The 17,895-nt window shown below is 47.8% G+C and overlaps 1 protein-coding gene across 1 annotated transcript; it reads left to right on the forward strand.

Moving 5' to 3' along the window:
* Positions 1 to 577: 577 nt before the first annotated feature.
* Positions 578 to 8,808, forward strand: HSPB1 (heat shock protein family B (small) member 1). Its single transcript, XM_083714871.1, has 3 exons — positions 578 to 1,068; positions 8,105 to 8,168; positions 8,495 to 8,808. The coding sequence occupies exons 1-3, from the start codon at positions 666 to 668 to the stop codon at positions 8,682 to 8,684; spliced, it is 657 nt and encodes a 218-aa protein (XP_083570997.1). The 5' UTR covers positions 578 to 665; the 3' UTR covers positions 8,685 to 8,808.
* The last annotated feature ends 9,087 nt before the right edge of the window (positions 8,809 to 17,895 follow it).

Below are 17,895 nucleotides of genomic sequence, written 5' to 3' on the forward strand. Positions count from 1 at the left end.
CTGCCTCTTATAAGTAAGGCAGAGGAGGGAAGGCCAGCGACTCCTGAGCCATCTGGGATGTGAATACAGTGGTACCTCGGGTTACACACGCTTCAGGTTACATACGCTTCAGGTTACACACTCCGCTAACCCAGAAATAGTGCTTCAGGTTAAGAACTTTGTTTCAGGATGAGAACAGAAATCGTGCTCCAGCAGCGCAGCAGCAGTGGGAGGCCCCATTAGCTAAAGTGGTGCTTCAGGTTAAGAACAGTTTCAGGTTAAGAACGGACCTCTGGAACGAATTAAGTACTTAACTCGAGGTACCACTGTACTCCCCAAACACATTCCCTCCCCAGGCTGGCCTGTGCTTATTTTCAGTTTGCTGAGATCAAACGCAGGCCTGGGAAGTCAGGATCCTGCTCAGCTGCGATGGGACTTGGTCTCCATCCCACCGCTCCCCTCCCTGGAAAAAACACACAGGGCAGAAATGACAAATGCTGTCAGGACCTGGGCAACATTCATCACCAGTTCCTCCAGCCAAGAGTAATTTCCATTAATAGACCTCTGGAATTCCTCTCCCAAAATAGGCGTTTGTCTGTTGATAAGGGGCAGCTGGCGGCTCTCGTTCTCCACAGGAGTCAAGAGGCTCCACAAAGCGGTTCGGGACGACTCCGGGACGCCTCACCATGACAGAACGCCAAGTCCCCTTCACCTTTCTGCGTAGCCCCAGCTGGGACCCCTTCCGGGACTGGTACCGGGGCAGCCGCCTCTTTGACCAGTCCTTTGGGATGCCCCTCATCCCTGAGGACTGGTACAAGTGGCCTGCGGGGACCACCAGCTGGCCAGGCTACATCCGCCCTCTGGCCAGCCCTAGCCCAGAGCCAGTGGCCGCCAGCCCAGTCGTCGCCGCTGCCGCTGCCAGCCCAGCCGCCAACCCAGCATTCAGCAGGGCACTGAGCCGCCAGCTCAGCAGCGGCATCTCTGAGATCCGGCAGACTTCCGAGAGCTGGAAAGTGGCCTTGGACGTCAACCATTTTGCGCCCGAGGAGCTGGTGGTGAAAACAAAAGACGGTGTTGTGGAGATCACAGGTAAGTGCCATCCCTTGAGAGGCTGGGAGGGGGACTTCAGGCCTGGAGGCCCAGTATGGCTCCCAAATGACTCTCCCCAAGGCACACACCCTCCCGTCCCTCCTGTGGTGTAGTGGTTAGAGTGTCAGACCAGGACCTGGGTTCGAATCCCCACTCAGCCATGAAGCTCACTGGGTGACCTTGGGGGGAAGTCACGCAATCTCACCCTAACCAACCTCGCAGGGTTGTTGTTTGTATTAAATGGGGGGCAGCGGGAACCCTGTATGCCGCCTGGAGCTCCTTGGAGGAAAAAGTGGTCTATTAATGCAATAATTAATCCATTGATTGATGACTGACTTGCTCAATGGATGAACAGATTTGCTGCATTTTTCTCCAAAGAGATCATGGTAGCAAACTTGGTTTTCCCTCGTCTCAGTAAATCCCGCAATGACGCTTTGAGGTAGCTTAGGGGCCCCCAAGGTCATCCAGGAAGCTCCTTCAGGGCTGGGCTGGGGTGGAGATTTCAGCCCTGGCCTCTCCCAGGTTCTAGCTAGACTGACACTCTAACCACTAGGCCACGCTAGCTCTCTGCACTCTGAAGTATTTTTGCCTGGCTGGATTGTGTCCTTGAGCTCTGATAAGGCCGTTGTGCCCTTTGCCTCAGGTGACAAAATGTATTGGAGCTGCCCAGGCATCCTGTGTGTGTGTGTGTGTGTGTGTGTGTGTGTGTGTGTGTGTGTTTGTGTGTGTTTGTGTGTGTGTGTGTGTGTGATGAATGGACCAAAAGAAAGTTGTAGCAGCCTGAAAATAAGATAAGGCACTTTCTCTGCTTTCGGAAATAAGGGCAGGTGATGTGGAACTCAAAAGTCTGCTGAGACTCCAATGCTGAAAAATGTGGAATCTTCCCAAGCCTCTAGGAGACTAGATCATGGCACACGTAGAACCACAAAACTGGAGAGTTGGAAGGGATCATCTAACACCCCCTCCCCCCAAAAAGCAGGATTCACAGCTAAAGAATAGTAATCCAGGTGGGGTCTGACCAAGGCAGAATAGAGCGGGACTATGACTTCCCTTGACTGGACACTACACTTCTGTGGATACAGCCTGGAATAGCATTAGCTTCTTTTGCTGCTGCATCACATGGTTGGCTGATGATCGGATTGTGATCCACTAAGACCCCTAGATCCTTTTCGCCAAGCCAGGTGTCCCCTATCTTCTGTTTGTGCAGCTGGTTCTTCCTGCCTTTTGTCCCAACTCTACTCAGGTGGCAGGTGGAAGGCTTGAATCTCCAGGTAGGCAAGGGGGTATTTAATAATAAAACACTTATTGAGGAAGCCATGTACACAGCTGCTGCCAGTCAGTGCAGGACACTACAGTGGTACCTTGGTTCGTGACTGGCTTAGTTGTCAAACAAATTGGCTCCCAAATGCCTTGAACTAGGGAGTAAGTGTTCCAGTTTGTGAACGGTTTTCGGAAGCCGAACATCTGACGCGGCTTCTGCTTGAGTGCAGGAAGCTCCTGCAGCCAATCAGAACCCAGACCTTGGTTTTCGAGAACCAACGTACCACTGTACTAAGATGAACCAATGGTCTGACTTGGGAAAAGTCAGATCACTATGTTCCTATGGCACTGGAAATTCATGTTTTGCAGGACCCTAACCCTCTTCTTAGGGATGCGGTGACACTGTGGTTAAACCACAGAGCCTAGGACTTGCTGATCAGGAGGTCGGCAGTTCGAATCCCCGCAGCGGGGTGCGCTTCTGTTGCTCAGTCCTTGCTCCTGCCAACCTAGCAGTTCGAAAGCACGTCAGAGTGCAAGTAGATAAATAGGTACCGCTCTGGCGGGAAGGTAAACGGCGTTTCCGTGTGCAGCTCTGGTTCGCCAGAAGCGGCTTAGTCATGCTGGCCACATGACCCGGAAGCTGTACGCCGGCTCCCTCGGCCAATAAAGAGAGATGAGCGCCGCAACCCCAGAGTCGGCCACAACTAGACCTAATGGTCAGGGGTCCCTTTACCTTTAACCCTCTTCCTGCAAGTGCCATCTGTCTTAACTGTTTTTAATTCTGAATTCTAAATCCTTGTAGTGTGTCCAGAGACCTGCTGGTGAAGGACGAGTAATTAGAATTGTAGAATCATAGAACTGTAGAGTTGGAAGGGACTATGGGGGTCATCTAGTCCAACCTCCTGCCATGCAGGAATCTTTTGCCCAAGGTGGGACTCGAACCCACAACCCTAAGATCAAGAGCCTCATGCTCTGCCGACTGAGATATCAGCACTACTAATAATACAATTTGCTAGTTTTCTTTTTCTCTCCCTCTTGGGGTGGGGAGATCATCCCTCCTGCCTCTTTTTCAGCCCAGCGTTGGAGGGAAAAAGCTAATGAGATAAAGCCACATTAGTCAGTTACAGAAAATTGGGAGGGAGAGAAGGACTGGTCTTGTGACACCTTAAAAGCCATTGGGTTTATTGTGGCAAATGCTTTTGTTTTTTTGAGGCGCATCAGGGCGATGAGTGCTCTGAGTCGGATCTCCCCACTTTTCCCCTCGGTCAGGCTCCTCCAATCAGAGGAGCCGGAAAGAACAAAGATGGGTGTGGCCCAAGAAGGCAGACAAAGGAGCACAGAGCTTGGGAGCTCCCTCCCCCCCCACCCTTCTTCTCCCCCTCTCCTCCTCCCAGCCAGCTGGGTTGCAGCTGCCACATTACACCCCTGATTAAAATCAATGAGATTGATCAGGTGCCAAGTTTGCGCCTTAGCGAATCGTGGGCAGAGGAGGAGCGGGGGGGGGGGGGGGAGTCTGGAATCACAACCTCCAGAGACACCCTTTCTTTTTCTTTCTTTTTTAATATTAAGAAATATGAACAGTTTATTTTGAGACAATAGACCTATTTGGCAAAACATTAATAAATAGGTGGAAATGAGAGAATTATACTATACTGGACATTTTGGCTATTACTAAAACGATCATTCTCCCCAAATTAACAGATTCCCCCTTGCTGCTACATGCAAGACCCCGTTTCTGAGAAGCATTATTCCCTGGCCTTCCCTACCCCCTCAGCTGCTGGGAGCCTCTAACCCCCTCCCCAGAATCTGCCATTCTGAATTATTCATGCTTTCACTCAGTCGTTGTCCCCCCTCAGGAATTGGGATGCGATAAATGTGGCTCCCTCACCCATAGCTGTCAACTTTTCCTTTTCTTGCGAGGAATCCTATTCGGAATAAGGGAATTTCCCTTTAAAAAAGGGGGAAAGTTGACAGCAAAGCCCCCATCCCACTTCTCATGCTCTGTTGATACCGCAGCCGGCATCCATCCTTGTGGGGTCCCACCCCACCCCCAAATTTCAGTTCGCCGCCCTCTGAAATATTAATGGATGTTTGTGGTCCATGGCTTAACATGTGGCCATGGCAACCAGCACAGCAGCAGGCAAGGGTGGGGAGGCAGGAACACAAGGAAGAGGGAATGGTTTGGTGTTGCAGTCAATTCTCAAAAAATACGGCAGCAGTGAAGGTTGGTTGCTTCTGCACAGCTTTATACCAGGCCCAGGGTTCTCAGAGTGGCTTGTGAAAATCAGCACTGAAACAGCCCCTGCTAGGCTGACCGTTTTAAAAAAGACACAGCACACAAGGAAAAGGGAGGAGGAGGGAGGAGGAGGGAAGCAAGCTCAAAGTTACAGCTGTTCATGCCATCCAGCCTAGAAGGCTCCCTCCCTTCTGGCACCGACCGAAGGGCAAGAGGCATGCTGGTGCTCAGGGTGATCAGTGATTTCCCTACAGATAGTCATAGAATCATGGTGTAGCACCCTGCTTGTGGTTAACGCTTAGCTGGAATGAAATATTCAACGCAGCAATAGAGAAATTAAAATAGTAATTTATTTGTCAGACAAATAAATGAGAGGCACAGTGGTATATGGTTACCAAGCTCTGGCCTGGCCTCCTGCCATTCTGGCCAGCACTTATATTTCCTTAATCCAGCCCCCTTGCTCCTCCTGTGGCTGCCTCTGTCCAATCAGCCTGGTTGAAATTCCTATTGGCTGTTTGCTAGAACCAATCACAAAAGATACACCCACTTCCTTCTGTCCTTTTATGGAACACAAAGAGCTATATATAAATGACAAATAAGTAGTAATATATCTTACATGTGTCTCAACAAGGAATCTTAATTACCAGCTCACCTCTTGCCCTCCTTGCCCTATTGCCTTCCAAAACAGATAGTTAATCTTGAATTTTTATCTTCAACAGATGTCAAGGATCTTGAGTTCACATCAACATTGAAAGATCTCCTTCATTTGAAGGTTTCCAAACAAAAAGCCCGACAACCATATATCAGGAGCGCTCCATGGCGTCTCCTGTCTGGCAGGGGGGCTAGGCTGGTGGCTGACTTAATTTCAGGATAGTTAAAACTCTTACAACTATATGAAATAAGAATCTAGCATTTCTTAAATCCTTTGCATAATTACATTTAAGCCAATATATTTAATACATTATCATAGGTAGCCTTTTAAAAGGAATAAGGCCTTTGTAAAGTAAAAAAGGAACTCAGTAAAAAAAAACAGCTTCAAAAAAGAAGCCTCTTCAGTTTACACCCCTCCTTTCACCCCTCCTTTCCCATTAGCTCTTCCCAACATTTATTGCCCTTTAACTCTCTCAGTTTAAAAAAGAAACAGCTTTAAAAGATTTCCTAAAAATGCTCTCTTTTTCTGCCAGCTAGATGCCTCTCCATTGCTCTTGGCCTTTTTTTAACCTTAGGAAGAAGATATGGCTCATTTTACTGGGAGGCACATGGTATCATTTTATTATTTACTCATTCCTAATTATGTTTATCTCTGCTTTTTTTATCTTCTGTAACATGTAGGATCAGTGTCCTCGCTCTCAGCCTGTAATTTCCTTTTTTTACGACTTTGAGAATTGTTTTCTGCTATAAATCAGGGGGCCCCTTGTCTAGGAGGAAAAAACATTGCCAAGGCCTTTTAGGCAGCTGGTCTTTTGCCTGGCATGAAACATTTGAAAATCTTTAAGATACAGGCCCTGATTGAAATATATAAGCTTTGATAAAAAATGCAGGCTTATGATTAGATGCCTCAATGGAACTGTAAATGATCCCTGAGGAACATCTAGTCCAACTCCCCTCGCAATGCAGGAATATGCAGCTGTCCCAGCCAGAGATTAACCCTGCAACCTTGGCATTATCAGCACCACGCTCTAACCAATTCATCCATGTTAAGCATTATATATCTATTCTTTTTTAACATATGTCCCCCCCCCATCTTTTAAAAAAGGGGAAGGTGGTTTATGCCAAGTCTGAAACTTCACCCATTCAGTAGCAGGGATGAGAGGCAGAATTTGGCTCAGGTCATATTTAAAGGCCTACAGAGGTAATTCGCACTTTTTGAAGCAATCCACAAACCATATCAGGCCAGCTTTTCAAATCTGAACGTCTCCAGATATTTCAGCGCAGTTCTGCAGCCAAGTTATGTTTGCAGAAATGCATATTATTTTGGAAGAGTGGGTGTTACTAGGGTAAAGAAATGCATATACTTGAGCTAAACATACCTAAAAATGCATATATTCAGTGGGTGGGGGGGAACAGCATTCTGTTAGGGAAGATTACTTTGCAGGAGTATGTATATTAGAGAAAGTTTCATCAATAAATCACTTATTATGCTGGAACAAAGCCATTAAGATAGAAGAGAGAGTGAAAAATAACGACACTCAATGCAGCATTCATGTATTTTTAATACCATATGATGCACAGGATAAAACACACACATATTTGAAACAGAATGTGCTACAAGGAGAAAACCTGAGATACAAATAGCAGTTAAAATGAGAGTACCATCTTGCAAGGCCTTTGAGGAGAGAGGAGGAACTTGGTTATTAAACGCTGAGGTCCAGCGCCGAGGGCCTTCTGGCGGTTCCCTCATTGCGAGAAGCAAAGCTACAGGGAACCAGGCAGAGGGCCTTTTCGGTAGTGGTGCCCGCCCTGTGGAACGCCCTCCCATCAGATGTTAAAACGATAAACAACTACTTGACATTCAGAAGACATCTTAAGGCAGCCCTGTTCAGGAAAGTTTTTAATGTATGATATTTTAGTGTTTTCTGGTTTCTATGGAAGCCGCCCAGAGTGGCTGGGGAAACCCAGCCAGATGGGCGGGGTACAAATAATAAATTATTATTATTATTGTTATTATTATTATTATTAAATCATTTGTATCAGCCAAGAAATATTCCAAATACCAACTCCAGGGTTCTTCCCTCATACAGGGCAAAGGAGAGAAAATTCCATAGGTTTATGCATATTAAGAGAAATTCACATTAAAATGCTGATGAATTTCCATGAGGAGGTCTTTAAAAAAATAAAAATAATTTAAGATTGGAAAAATGAGAACCTGAAACTGACATAGGCTTTTGGATAATTAAACAATCTGTGGCCTTTTGGACTGTCTGTGTGTGTGAGTGTTTTTGCTTGTTATTATGGTATGTATTCTTGTGTGTTCACTTTGCAAATTGCACATTGCAAGTCTTTGGATGAAGGGCGGTATAGAATTTCATCATCATCATCATCATCATCATCATCACCCATCCCTAAGTAAGCGTGCATGCAGATGCCACAGGCTTCCCTTCTCTCTCTGCATGGCATTCTTGCCCAGTGTTTCTGACACGGAGGAAGCAGGGCGGGGGCTGCTGCTGCTGCTGCTGCTGCCCTCGCTGGTGGCTGGGCACTGGCCCTGCTGCTCCCCTCACGCCCTGCCCATCTCTGCCTCTTGGATTCTGCTTTGGCGAGGGTGCATGTGGCTTTAAACCCTGCAGGGGTGAGATAATGGCAGGGATGGGATGCATTTTCTCATCTGCCTCAGGTGGCAAAATATCTTGGGCCAGACCTGAGAGAGAGACATGATTGGAGTAGGGGTCCCTTCCAACTCTACAATTCTACGGTCCTATGCTTCAGAATGCAGGTTGAATAGAGCTGCCTGGGTGCCTGGGAAAGAGTTAAATGAATGTAGCCCATGGGGCATGTATTGATGTATCAATGGCCCCATGACAATGTTGTTTTCTTTTTCAGGCAAGCATGAAGAAAGGCAGGATGATCATGGGTTCATCTCCAGATGTTTCACAAGAAAATACACGTAAGTAGCTGAACCAGTTGGCTGGGGAAAGAAGCGAAGCTTTTCAAGGTCTGAGGACAAGGAAGGCAGATCTGCTGCCCCACCAACCTCAATCTTGATTTTTTCCAAGCCTTTCTGCCATCTGTCCCTCATTACCTTGCAAAGGAATTTGTCCAACCAGCTCAGCAGCTTCTTCTGCTGGATACTAATCCTCACTGGGCGCAGGATCACAGGCCTGCAAGGGACCCCCTGATATCATCCAGACTGACCCCCTTGAACCCATAACAATGTACTGCTTTGGGCACCTTGCATCATTTCACTCTCACGCTTCTCTGTTCCTCCTACAGGCTGCCCCCTGGTATTGACCCTGCTGCAGTCCGCTCCTCCCTTTCCCCCGATGGCATGTTGACGATAGAGGCTCCTTTGCCCAAGCCGGCCATTCAGTCTGCCGAAATCCAGATCCCTGTCACCTTCGAGGCGCATGCCCAAATCACCCCGTCAGGAGCCAAGAAACCGGAAGAGGTTCCAAAGGTGTAAATGCCGGGTGGGAGTTTACCACTCGGGTTTCGAAAATGGGCAAACCCTTCTGTATCCCCTTTTTGTAAAGACAGAGACCTCTGCAACAGTGCCACAAATAAAGTTGTGTTTTTTTAAAACCCCATGTATGGTTTTTGATTTATTTATTTTGAATCGTCTTGTTTTTGTGTTTGGGGTCATGGTGGGAGTCGGCCGATTAACGGGCATCCATGTGGACTAAGAATCAAGGCCTTCAAAACAGACAGTCAGATGCAATGGACATACAAAAATAATTATCATTAACAAGTAAATGTTTCAAAGCATGCAAAACCAAGCATAAAGATTTGATGCACATCAGCACCCCACAGTTTGGTCCTTTTCAGAAGACATCTGAATGCAACCCTCTATTGGGAAATTTTTAGCATCTAATGTCTTACACTTTTTTAATTGCTGTAACCTGCCCAGAGTGGCTGGGGAACGTAAGCCAGGTGGGTGGGGTATAAATAATAAAATTGTTGTTGTTGTTGTTGTTGTTGTTGTTGTTGTTCTTCTTCTTCTTCTTCTTCTTCTTCTTCTTCTTCTTCTTCTTCTTCTTCTTCTTCTTCTTCTTCTCCTTCTCCTTCTCCTTCTCCTCCTCCTCCTCCTCCTCCTCCTCCTCCTCCTCCTCCTCCTCTTGGGTAATGCATCAATGACCAACCCCATTCATAAGTACTGGTCATCCCTGGCTGGGTTGCACAGTTGCTAGGCAACCCCTCCAGGGAGCAGGCCCACTCTCTGCAACTCAGTGCGTTTACTGTCCACCAGTGGCTCAAAGCCTTTTCCATGCTCACAGAGAATTCTTTCCATGTAAGGAAACCATGTGGGAAATGAACCTGAAACCCACCAGTCTGAATGGAGCTCACCAGCTACATATAAGATCAGCAGAAAGGGGGCAAGGAAGGTTTTAAGGCCAGCCAGAATTGGCCAGCTGTGGCTAGCAAGTGGCTGCAGTTGGGTTCCACAATCCTGCCCAAGATGGATCTTAGTCTTTGTTCTTTGCCCTCTTCTTCCCAGCACACCTTGCTAAAGACCCTCTTTTCCTGTCACTTCACACCCAGTTACCCTGATAACCTTCTGTCTGCCCAGGCCCAAGAACTCCTCTTACATGGGGCATCAACACCTTGTGTTGTGTTCATGCCTCCATCCCAGGTGTGGCCCTGGCTTGGAAAGTAAGCTTGGTGTTATGTACTGAAGTTCTCACCCTGGGCCAGCAGGGGGATACTGTAGATAGTTATGCAAATGAAGGATCGAAAGTGACGGTCAGTGATTGGATAGTTTTAGAAAGTTGCTACAGTTACGTTGTTCTGGAGCTCTATATAAGCAGGCTGACTGAGCCCTTCAGTTCAGTTCTGTTCTGGCCTCTGAATAAAGAAGACCTGTTTGAAGAATCGCTGTGTCGTCTGATATGTTCACCCACAACTTAACACTTAGCCTGTTTCCCCCGACTAGCCTGCAATTTCCCCTTCAATACTCCAAATAATCAAAATCTGACCATTTATTAATTTCTTGGGTTTAGCTCCCACCCCCAATCTATAACAATATATTGGTGTGAGGGAAGGGAATTTTTTTTATTCAGTTTGTACTTAAAAGGCAAATCTACCAGATTTGCACTTTCCGGAACAATATGTCAACAATGCAGTGGTACCTTGGGTTAAGTACTTAATTTGTTCCGGAGGTCCGTTCTTAACCTGAAACTGTTCTTAACCTGAAGCACCACTTTAGCTAATGGGGCCTCCTGCTGCCGCCTCATTGCTGGAGCACGATTTCTGTTCTTATCATGAAGCAAAGTTCTTAACCTGAAGCACTATTTCTGGGTTAGTGGAGTCTGTAACCTGAAGCGTGTGTAACCTGAAGCATATGTAACCCGAGGTACCACTGTATGTCCACATTTCTCCATATTTTGCCATGCAGTTCTCCTGCTAAGTAATTTCTGCAGATGTGTGTAAAGTGCATTTGTAAGTGAACCTGCCCCCCCCACCCCAAAAAACCACCAAAACTAAAAAGCATTATATTAGGGGAAATGTATATCTTAGGGGAAAAGACCCATTTCCAATTCTGGAAAAAAAGGTGTTGGCCAGAAGAGAATAAAAAATAAAAAATAGGTGGAATGCATTTGTCTGCACAGGTGAAACGGGAGTTGTGCAGAGACATTCCTCTGTGGCCGTCAGAGCTGGAGGTTTCAAAGCCCCTGACACACAGCATTTCGATGGCATTTCGATACCGACAGCTGGAAATTTTAAAATCGCAGGAGGATGTCGCCTCGCAGTCAAGCATTGTGAGTGCACATCGACGTAGCTGGTGCAATCAAGTTGCAGACGGTCCCCCAGGAGCCCCTGACCAGGCTGGGGAGGGAGGCAGAGCGAGAGAAGCAGGCTAGCGATGAAGGCGAGGCCTTATATGGTCAGAGCTGCTGCAAAGGCACAGAGGAGCCTCTCTTGTATGGCTAGGGGGATGTGAGGAACGGGAGAGAACAAAGTCGGCAGCCCAGGGCACCAAGATTAAGAACGAAGATCCGAAGGAGGATCAGGTCAATGGTCCATCTAGCCTCACAGTGGCCAGCCAGAGGGCTCAATGGGACATCCGCAAGCAGGACCTGAGCAGTAAAAGCACTTTCGTCCCTCCTGTGATTCCAGCAACTGGCATTCAGAAGCATTGTTGCTTCCACCATCGTGTGTCTTGATGATTAAGAGCTACAGTAAACAGTGGTGTAGCATGGGTTGCCAGTGCCCAGGGCAAGGCAAATATTGCACCCTCAACCCATGGTTCCTGCAAGGGTGGGGCAGCGGCGATATTAGTGGGGAGGGGTCTTCCCAGCAGGGAGAGGGAAGCTGGGCAGGGAAAAGTGACAGCGGCCGTATATTTTATCATTATTATTTACAGTGGTACCTCGGGTTAAGTACTTAATTTGTTCTGGAGGTCTGTTCTTAACCTGAAACTGTTCTTAACCTGAAGCACCACTTTAGCTAATGGGGCCTCCTGCTGCCACCACGCCGCCGGAGCACGATTTCTGTTCTCATCCTGAAGCAAAGTTCTTAACCTGAAGCACTATTTCTGGGTTAGTGGAGTGTGTAACCTGAAACATATGTAACCCGAGGTACCACTGTATTTCATGGCTTTTTTACACCACTTGATTGTTGTTGTTGTTGTTTTAAAAAAACTCAAAGCGGTTTTACTTTTGAAATTCTGAACCCGGAGCAACAGCCCCTCTGCTCCCCACCCCTCTATGCTACACCACTGGTTCAGAACCCCAGTTGTGCAGGAGATGAAGCCTCCTAGCTCCTAATGACTGACCAGGAAAGGAGACCTTGGGTTCGTAGTTGGTGGGTCATTGAAGATGTCGGCCCAGCTGGGGAAAAGGCAAATTCCATGCTAGGGATAATTGGGTGAAATATACTCAGAGTCGCAAAGTGATTTCATGCTCTTTATTCAGCTCATAGTGGTGAGGAGGAATGAATGAAAGTCCCCTCAAAGTATCTGCTTTATATACATTATTTACACAATGGGCTGCACATGATTGGCTAATTCTGGAATTCTACTGTAAGCCAATCAGGTTGTGGATTCACTTCTATCTGGAGCATGATTGGGTGGTTCCTGCCAACCAATCATACTTCTGCATTGTTCTAAGACCAATCAGACTGCTGCATTCTGAATCCTATTGTTCCAGGACCAATCAGACTGCTGCAGTTTGGATCCTATTCAATTCAGTACATAACATTGGGAATGGAACTGAAATGAAGGCTTCCAGGCTCGGAATGCGGTTATACAAATCCACTACGTTTTTGGAGTGCTGTGTACCGTTCTGGTCGCCTCACCTCAAAAAGGAGTTGGAAAAGGTTCAGAAAAGGGCCACCCAATTGATGGCACAACTTCCCTAAGGGGAAAGATTGCAGAGTTTGGGACTTTGAAGTTCAGAGCAAAGGTAAGTAAGAGCCTTCCTGGTGAAGGTTTATGGAGAAAATGGATAGAGGAAAAGGTTTTTCCCCCTCCCTCTTTCATAACAGGGACGCGGGTGGCGCTGTGGATAAAATCTCAGCGCCTAGGACTTGCCGATCGTCAGGTCGGCGGTTCGAATCCTCACGATGGGGTGAGCTCCCGTTGCTCGGTCCCAGCGCCTGCCAACCTAGCAGTTTGAAAGCACATCAAAGTGCAAGTAGATAAATAGGCACCGCTTACTAGCGGGAAGGTAAACAGCGTTTCCGTGTGCTGTGCTGTGCTGGTTCGCCAGATGCAGCTTGTCACGCTGGCCACGTGACCCAGAAGTGTCTCCAGATAGCGCTGGCCCCCGGCCTCTTAAGCGAGATGGTCGCGCAACCCCAGAGTCGGACACGACTGGCCCGTACGGGCAGGGGTACCTTTACCTTTACCTTTCATAACACCAGAGCTTATGGACATCCCATGAAGGCGAATGTTGGAAAGTTCAAGCCAGACAAAAGAAAGGCCTTCTTCACACAGCGCATAGTTAAACTGTGGAACTTGTTTCCTCAGGAAACAGTGATGTCTACCAACCTCAACAGCTTTAAAAGAGGACTGGACAAGTTATTGGAGGAGAAGGCTATCAGCCATGACGGCTCTGCTCTGACTTCAAGATCAGAGGCCGCAATAATTCTGAATATTGGTTGCTAGAAATTGCAGGAGGGCAAAGTGCTCTTGAATTCAAATCCTGCTTGCGGGTTTCCCACAGGCATGTTTGTTCACTGCGAGAACAGGATGCTGGACACAACAGGCCATTGGTAACATTTGCATAAAAATGCACATATTAGTGAAAACAACATACGAAAATGCATTACAGTACAGAAAATTGATCTGCAAAAACTAAAATGCTGGTGCTAAATCAGAAATTGATGTGGAGGTGAACTTTAGACAGGAATAACAAAAACCTGAGAGAAATAATTCCAGAAAGGTTTGCATATCCTTAGTAGCAGCCCAGCATAAGCATGAGAGGCCAGGGTTGAAAACCCCACAAAGCTATAAAGCTCACTGGGCCAGTCACTGCCTCTCAACCTGGCCTACCTCACAGGGTTATTGTGATGATTAACTGAGGAGGGGAAAGAACCATGTGTGCCACGTCGAGTTCTTTGGGGGGGGGGGGAGGATGGGATGTAAATGCCATCAACCAACCAATTCAAATAGTAAATAATTGCTTTCACCTATCCAATAATAGTTTGGCATTTTCCAGGGCTTGAATTATTTCAGGGTGGTGGTTGCAGAGCAGTGCGTCCTCTTTATTTTCCTAATATCCTACTCTTTACTGGAGTGTTGGGGGGGGGTTGTTTGGGGGTTTCGAAATGTCACCACTGAAAACTTTAATCTGACATAGCCGCATTGTTTGCGCACAAAGCGCATGCTTGTTTTCTTTCATTCAGAGGGTCTGTATGTGTGTATGTGTGTGTTGGGGATGTTCGCACTTGTCCGGATAAGAAAGGAGAATGCATTGCCATTGTGTTAGTTTATTGTGTCATTTACTGCCTTGTGTCCAGTGTGTGTGGGGGGGTGTCCTTTTAAAGGGCAGGCGGGGAGAGGAGAAAAGAAACCGGGAAGAAAGTATCCTCCTGCCCAGAGAAATCCGCACATGATGTCTGTAGTGCTCTCTGTGACGGCAAGGCAATGGTTGTTAGGCCGGCCCAGAGACGCAAACCTGCATCTCTTGGGCTCGTTGCTAGGCAACAGTGGAGGCTTCTGGGTAGCCGCTGTTCCTGATGAGATGCAGTTAAGAGATATTCATACCATACCCTACAACACTTCTCCAATGAAAACAGTGACGTCCTACTCCATAATAATAATAATAATTTTATTATTTATGCCCCCGCCCCTCCTCATGTGACAGGCTTGCCCTCAGCCACTCTGGGCTGTTTCCAACCTATATGAAAACATAACGAAACATCAAACATTTTTAAAAAAAACTTCCCTATACAGTGGTACCTTGGGTTACATAAACTTCAGGATACATACGCTTCAGGTTACAGACTCCGCTAACCCAGAAATATTAACACAGGTTAAGAACTTTGCTTCAGGATGAGAACAGTAATCGTGCTCCGGCGGCGCGGCAACAGCAGGAGGCCCCATTAGCTTAAGTGGTGCTTCAGGTTAAGAACAGTTTCAGGTTAAGAACAGACCTCCGGAACAAATTAAGTACTTAACCTGAGGTACCACTATACAGGGCTGCCTTCAGATGTCTTCTGAAAGTTGTCGAGTTACTTATCTCCTCGGCTCGAGGGTCGCATAATTCCATACCCTCCCAAAAATTCTCTAGTGAAAATAGGGGCGTCCTAAGGAAAAGTGGGGGGGGGGGGACATTGCAGGATCAAATCGGAAGCCTGGACGGCTTCTGCGAATCCGGGACTGTCCCTGGAAAATAGGGATACTTGGAGGGACTGTATATCCCATGTTAGGGCGTCTGCACACAAATATCAAACCTCTCTCCATGAAGGCCCCCCAGAGTTAAACTATGGAACTCACTCCTGCAGGAGAAATAAGGCTATTGGTGGCCACTAGCCATGGCGGCTGTGCTGCCTCTACAGTTGGAGGCAACTATGCTTCTGAATGCCAGTTGCTGGAAATGGCAGAAAAGAGGCAGAGTGCTCTTGTGTTCGAATCCTGCTTGCTGCTTTCCCACAGACATCTGGTTGGCCCCTGAGTAAACAGGATGTGGATTAAATGGGCCACTGGCCTGATCCATCAGGAACTCTGATTATTTTTATTCCTTGAACCAGGAAGCTTGTAAGAGCCATGGGATTTCACCCCTTATTTCCCCAAATAAGCCATATTTAGAGGAGGTGGTGGAAAATCTGCTCTGCTCCACATCTGCTTAAAGCCACATTTTCCTTTGTGCCGCGGGAGGCCCTCTGCACATGCTCAGGGGCCCACTGTTCAAGCAGTGCCTCTTCAAATCTGCAGGCCCCTCGGGGCTCACCAGGAGTGTCTTTGCCCCCAAATCACACTGTCTCCAGATGCTCATCTCGGGACACACTTCCCGGCTTCCAAAAGCCGCCTCTTAATTTCAGAAGTCCAGATGGTGGACTTAGCTGGGGCGTTTTGACCCGGCGGGCCTTAATACAGGATGTGACTGACGGCCTGGGCTTGACCCAGCTGCAGTTACATAAAGCCCCACATGCATGCAGCAGGCGCAGGAAAAGATATGTGAACTCTCTCTTCCTCCCCCCTCTCCCCAAATCCTTCTGCCACAAGGCACGAGGTGGGGGGGGAGGCTCTCCCTCCTCCCCAATTTGTTCCAGCCTTAGCAACAGACTGGTGATTTGGCAGCCAGCTGCTAGCTCCCTCTCCCTCATTGGCTGCCGAGATTGCGCAGGGATTGGCCACAAGCGATGTGTGCGAGTGTGCTTGCACACTGGGAATTGTGTGTCAGGCCCAGAACAAAGGGCGTGGCAGGCTGGGACGCTGCTGCAATTGCGGTCCTCCTCTTCCCAATGCAGATTTCCGAGGGATCAGGCCGGACTCTGGAGCTGCCGCGCTGCACCAGAGATGTGGCGCAGAGCAGGATGTGCCCCTCTGGGGATGGAGGGCGGGCAAACCAGCAGAAAGGGCTTGGCTGTGATGCTATCTGTGCTCTCTCGCTCTCCAGCACTTCACAGATGGAAACAGGAATATTCCTCTGTGCTGGTAACAGCTGAAGGCTCTTGTCTGACAGACCAGATGATGTCCTTGCTTGCCCAGCAAAGCTTCTGCGCTGGACCAGTTTTTAAAGGACAAGTGTCCTTTGCACACTTGGGCAAGAAGGAAGGAAGGAAGGAAGGAAGGAAGGAAGGAAGGAAGGAAGGAAGGAAGGAAGGAAGGAAGTGTGTGTGTCTGGGCTGCATCTGTCCTTTTGAAAGCACCTAGACAGGCTAGTGAAGCTCTTCCAGGACAGGGCCATAAACTGCATCACCTACCAATTGTAAAATTGATGGGCTGGAAGGAACTCCAAGGGCCATCTAGTCCAACCCCCTGCAATGCAGGAATTGCAGCTAAATAATCCCTGACAGATGGCCATCCAACTCCCATTTTAAAATCCTCCAATGAAGGACATTCTGCTACCTTCTGAGGGAGTTCTTTCCATGGTCAGACAGCTTTACTTACCCTCAGAAAGTTCTTCCTGTGCATCAATTTGCTCTTCAGGCACAGATATATCAGGCAGTTTAAAAGTTTGAGCTTTTTTAAAAAAAATATTTTATTGAAGTGAATCAAACAAATCAATAAAGGTAAAAGGTGAAGGTAAAGGACTCCTGGATGGTTAAGTCCAGTCAAACTTGACTATGGGATGCAGCGCTTGAGGCCAAGGGAGCCGGCATTTGTCCACAGACAGCTTTCTGGGTCATGTGGCCAGCATGACTAAACCGCATCTGGCGCAATGGGACACCGTGATGGAAGCCAGAGCACACGGAAACGCCGCTTACCTTCCCACCACAGTGGTACCTATTTATCTACTTGCACTGGTGTGCTTTTGAACTGCTAGGTTGGCAGGAGCTGGGACAGAGCAATGGGAACTCACCCTGTTGCAGGGATTCGAACCACTGACCTTCTGATTGGCAAGCCCAAGAGGCTCGGTGGTTTAGACCACAGCGCCATCCGCTCCCTTTTTAAACAAACCAATGCAATAAAAACAATAGAAGTACCCAAAAAGCAGCGCAGTACAGTCATACCTTGGGTTACAGATGCTTCAGGTTGTGTTTTTTCGGGTTGCGGACCACCAAAACCCAGAAGTATCGGAATGGGTTACTTCCGGGGCTTGGCGGTCGTTCATGTGCAGAAGCACTAAATCGCGCTTTGCGCATGCGCAGAAGCACAACCCCCGCGTGCGCAGAGGTGCTGCTGTGTGTTGCGAACGCCATGGGTTGCGAACGTGCATCCCGCACAGAGCACATTCACAACCCAAACATCCACTGTATATGCAGGACTTAATACTAGGCGTGCATTTCTTTATTGAGTTTATAGCCCACATTTCCCAATGAGCTCACGGTGGCGCACATGACTCTCCTCCTCTCTTCCCCCCCACCCGACAACAACCTTGTGAGGTAGGCATGGCTGAGCAGAAGGGAGTGTCCCAAGGTCACCCAATGAGCTTCATGGCTGAGTGGGGATTCAAACCCTGGTCTCTCCCAGGTCCTGGTCTGACACTCTGACCACTCAAGCCCATTAAGAAAGTACTGATTTGTACGTTGTACTGTAGGGAATGAGTTCTGTGTGTCTGCATTTGCTG

This window comes from Podarcis gaigeae (assembly GCF_964106915.1).
Source record: "Podarcis gaigeae genome assembly, chromosome: 15".
NCBI lineage: Eukaryota > Metazoa > Chordata > Lepidosauria > Squamata > Lacertidae > Podarcis > Podarcis gaigeae.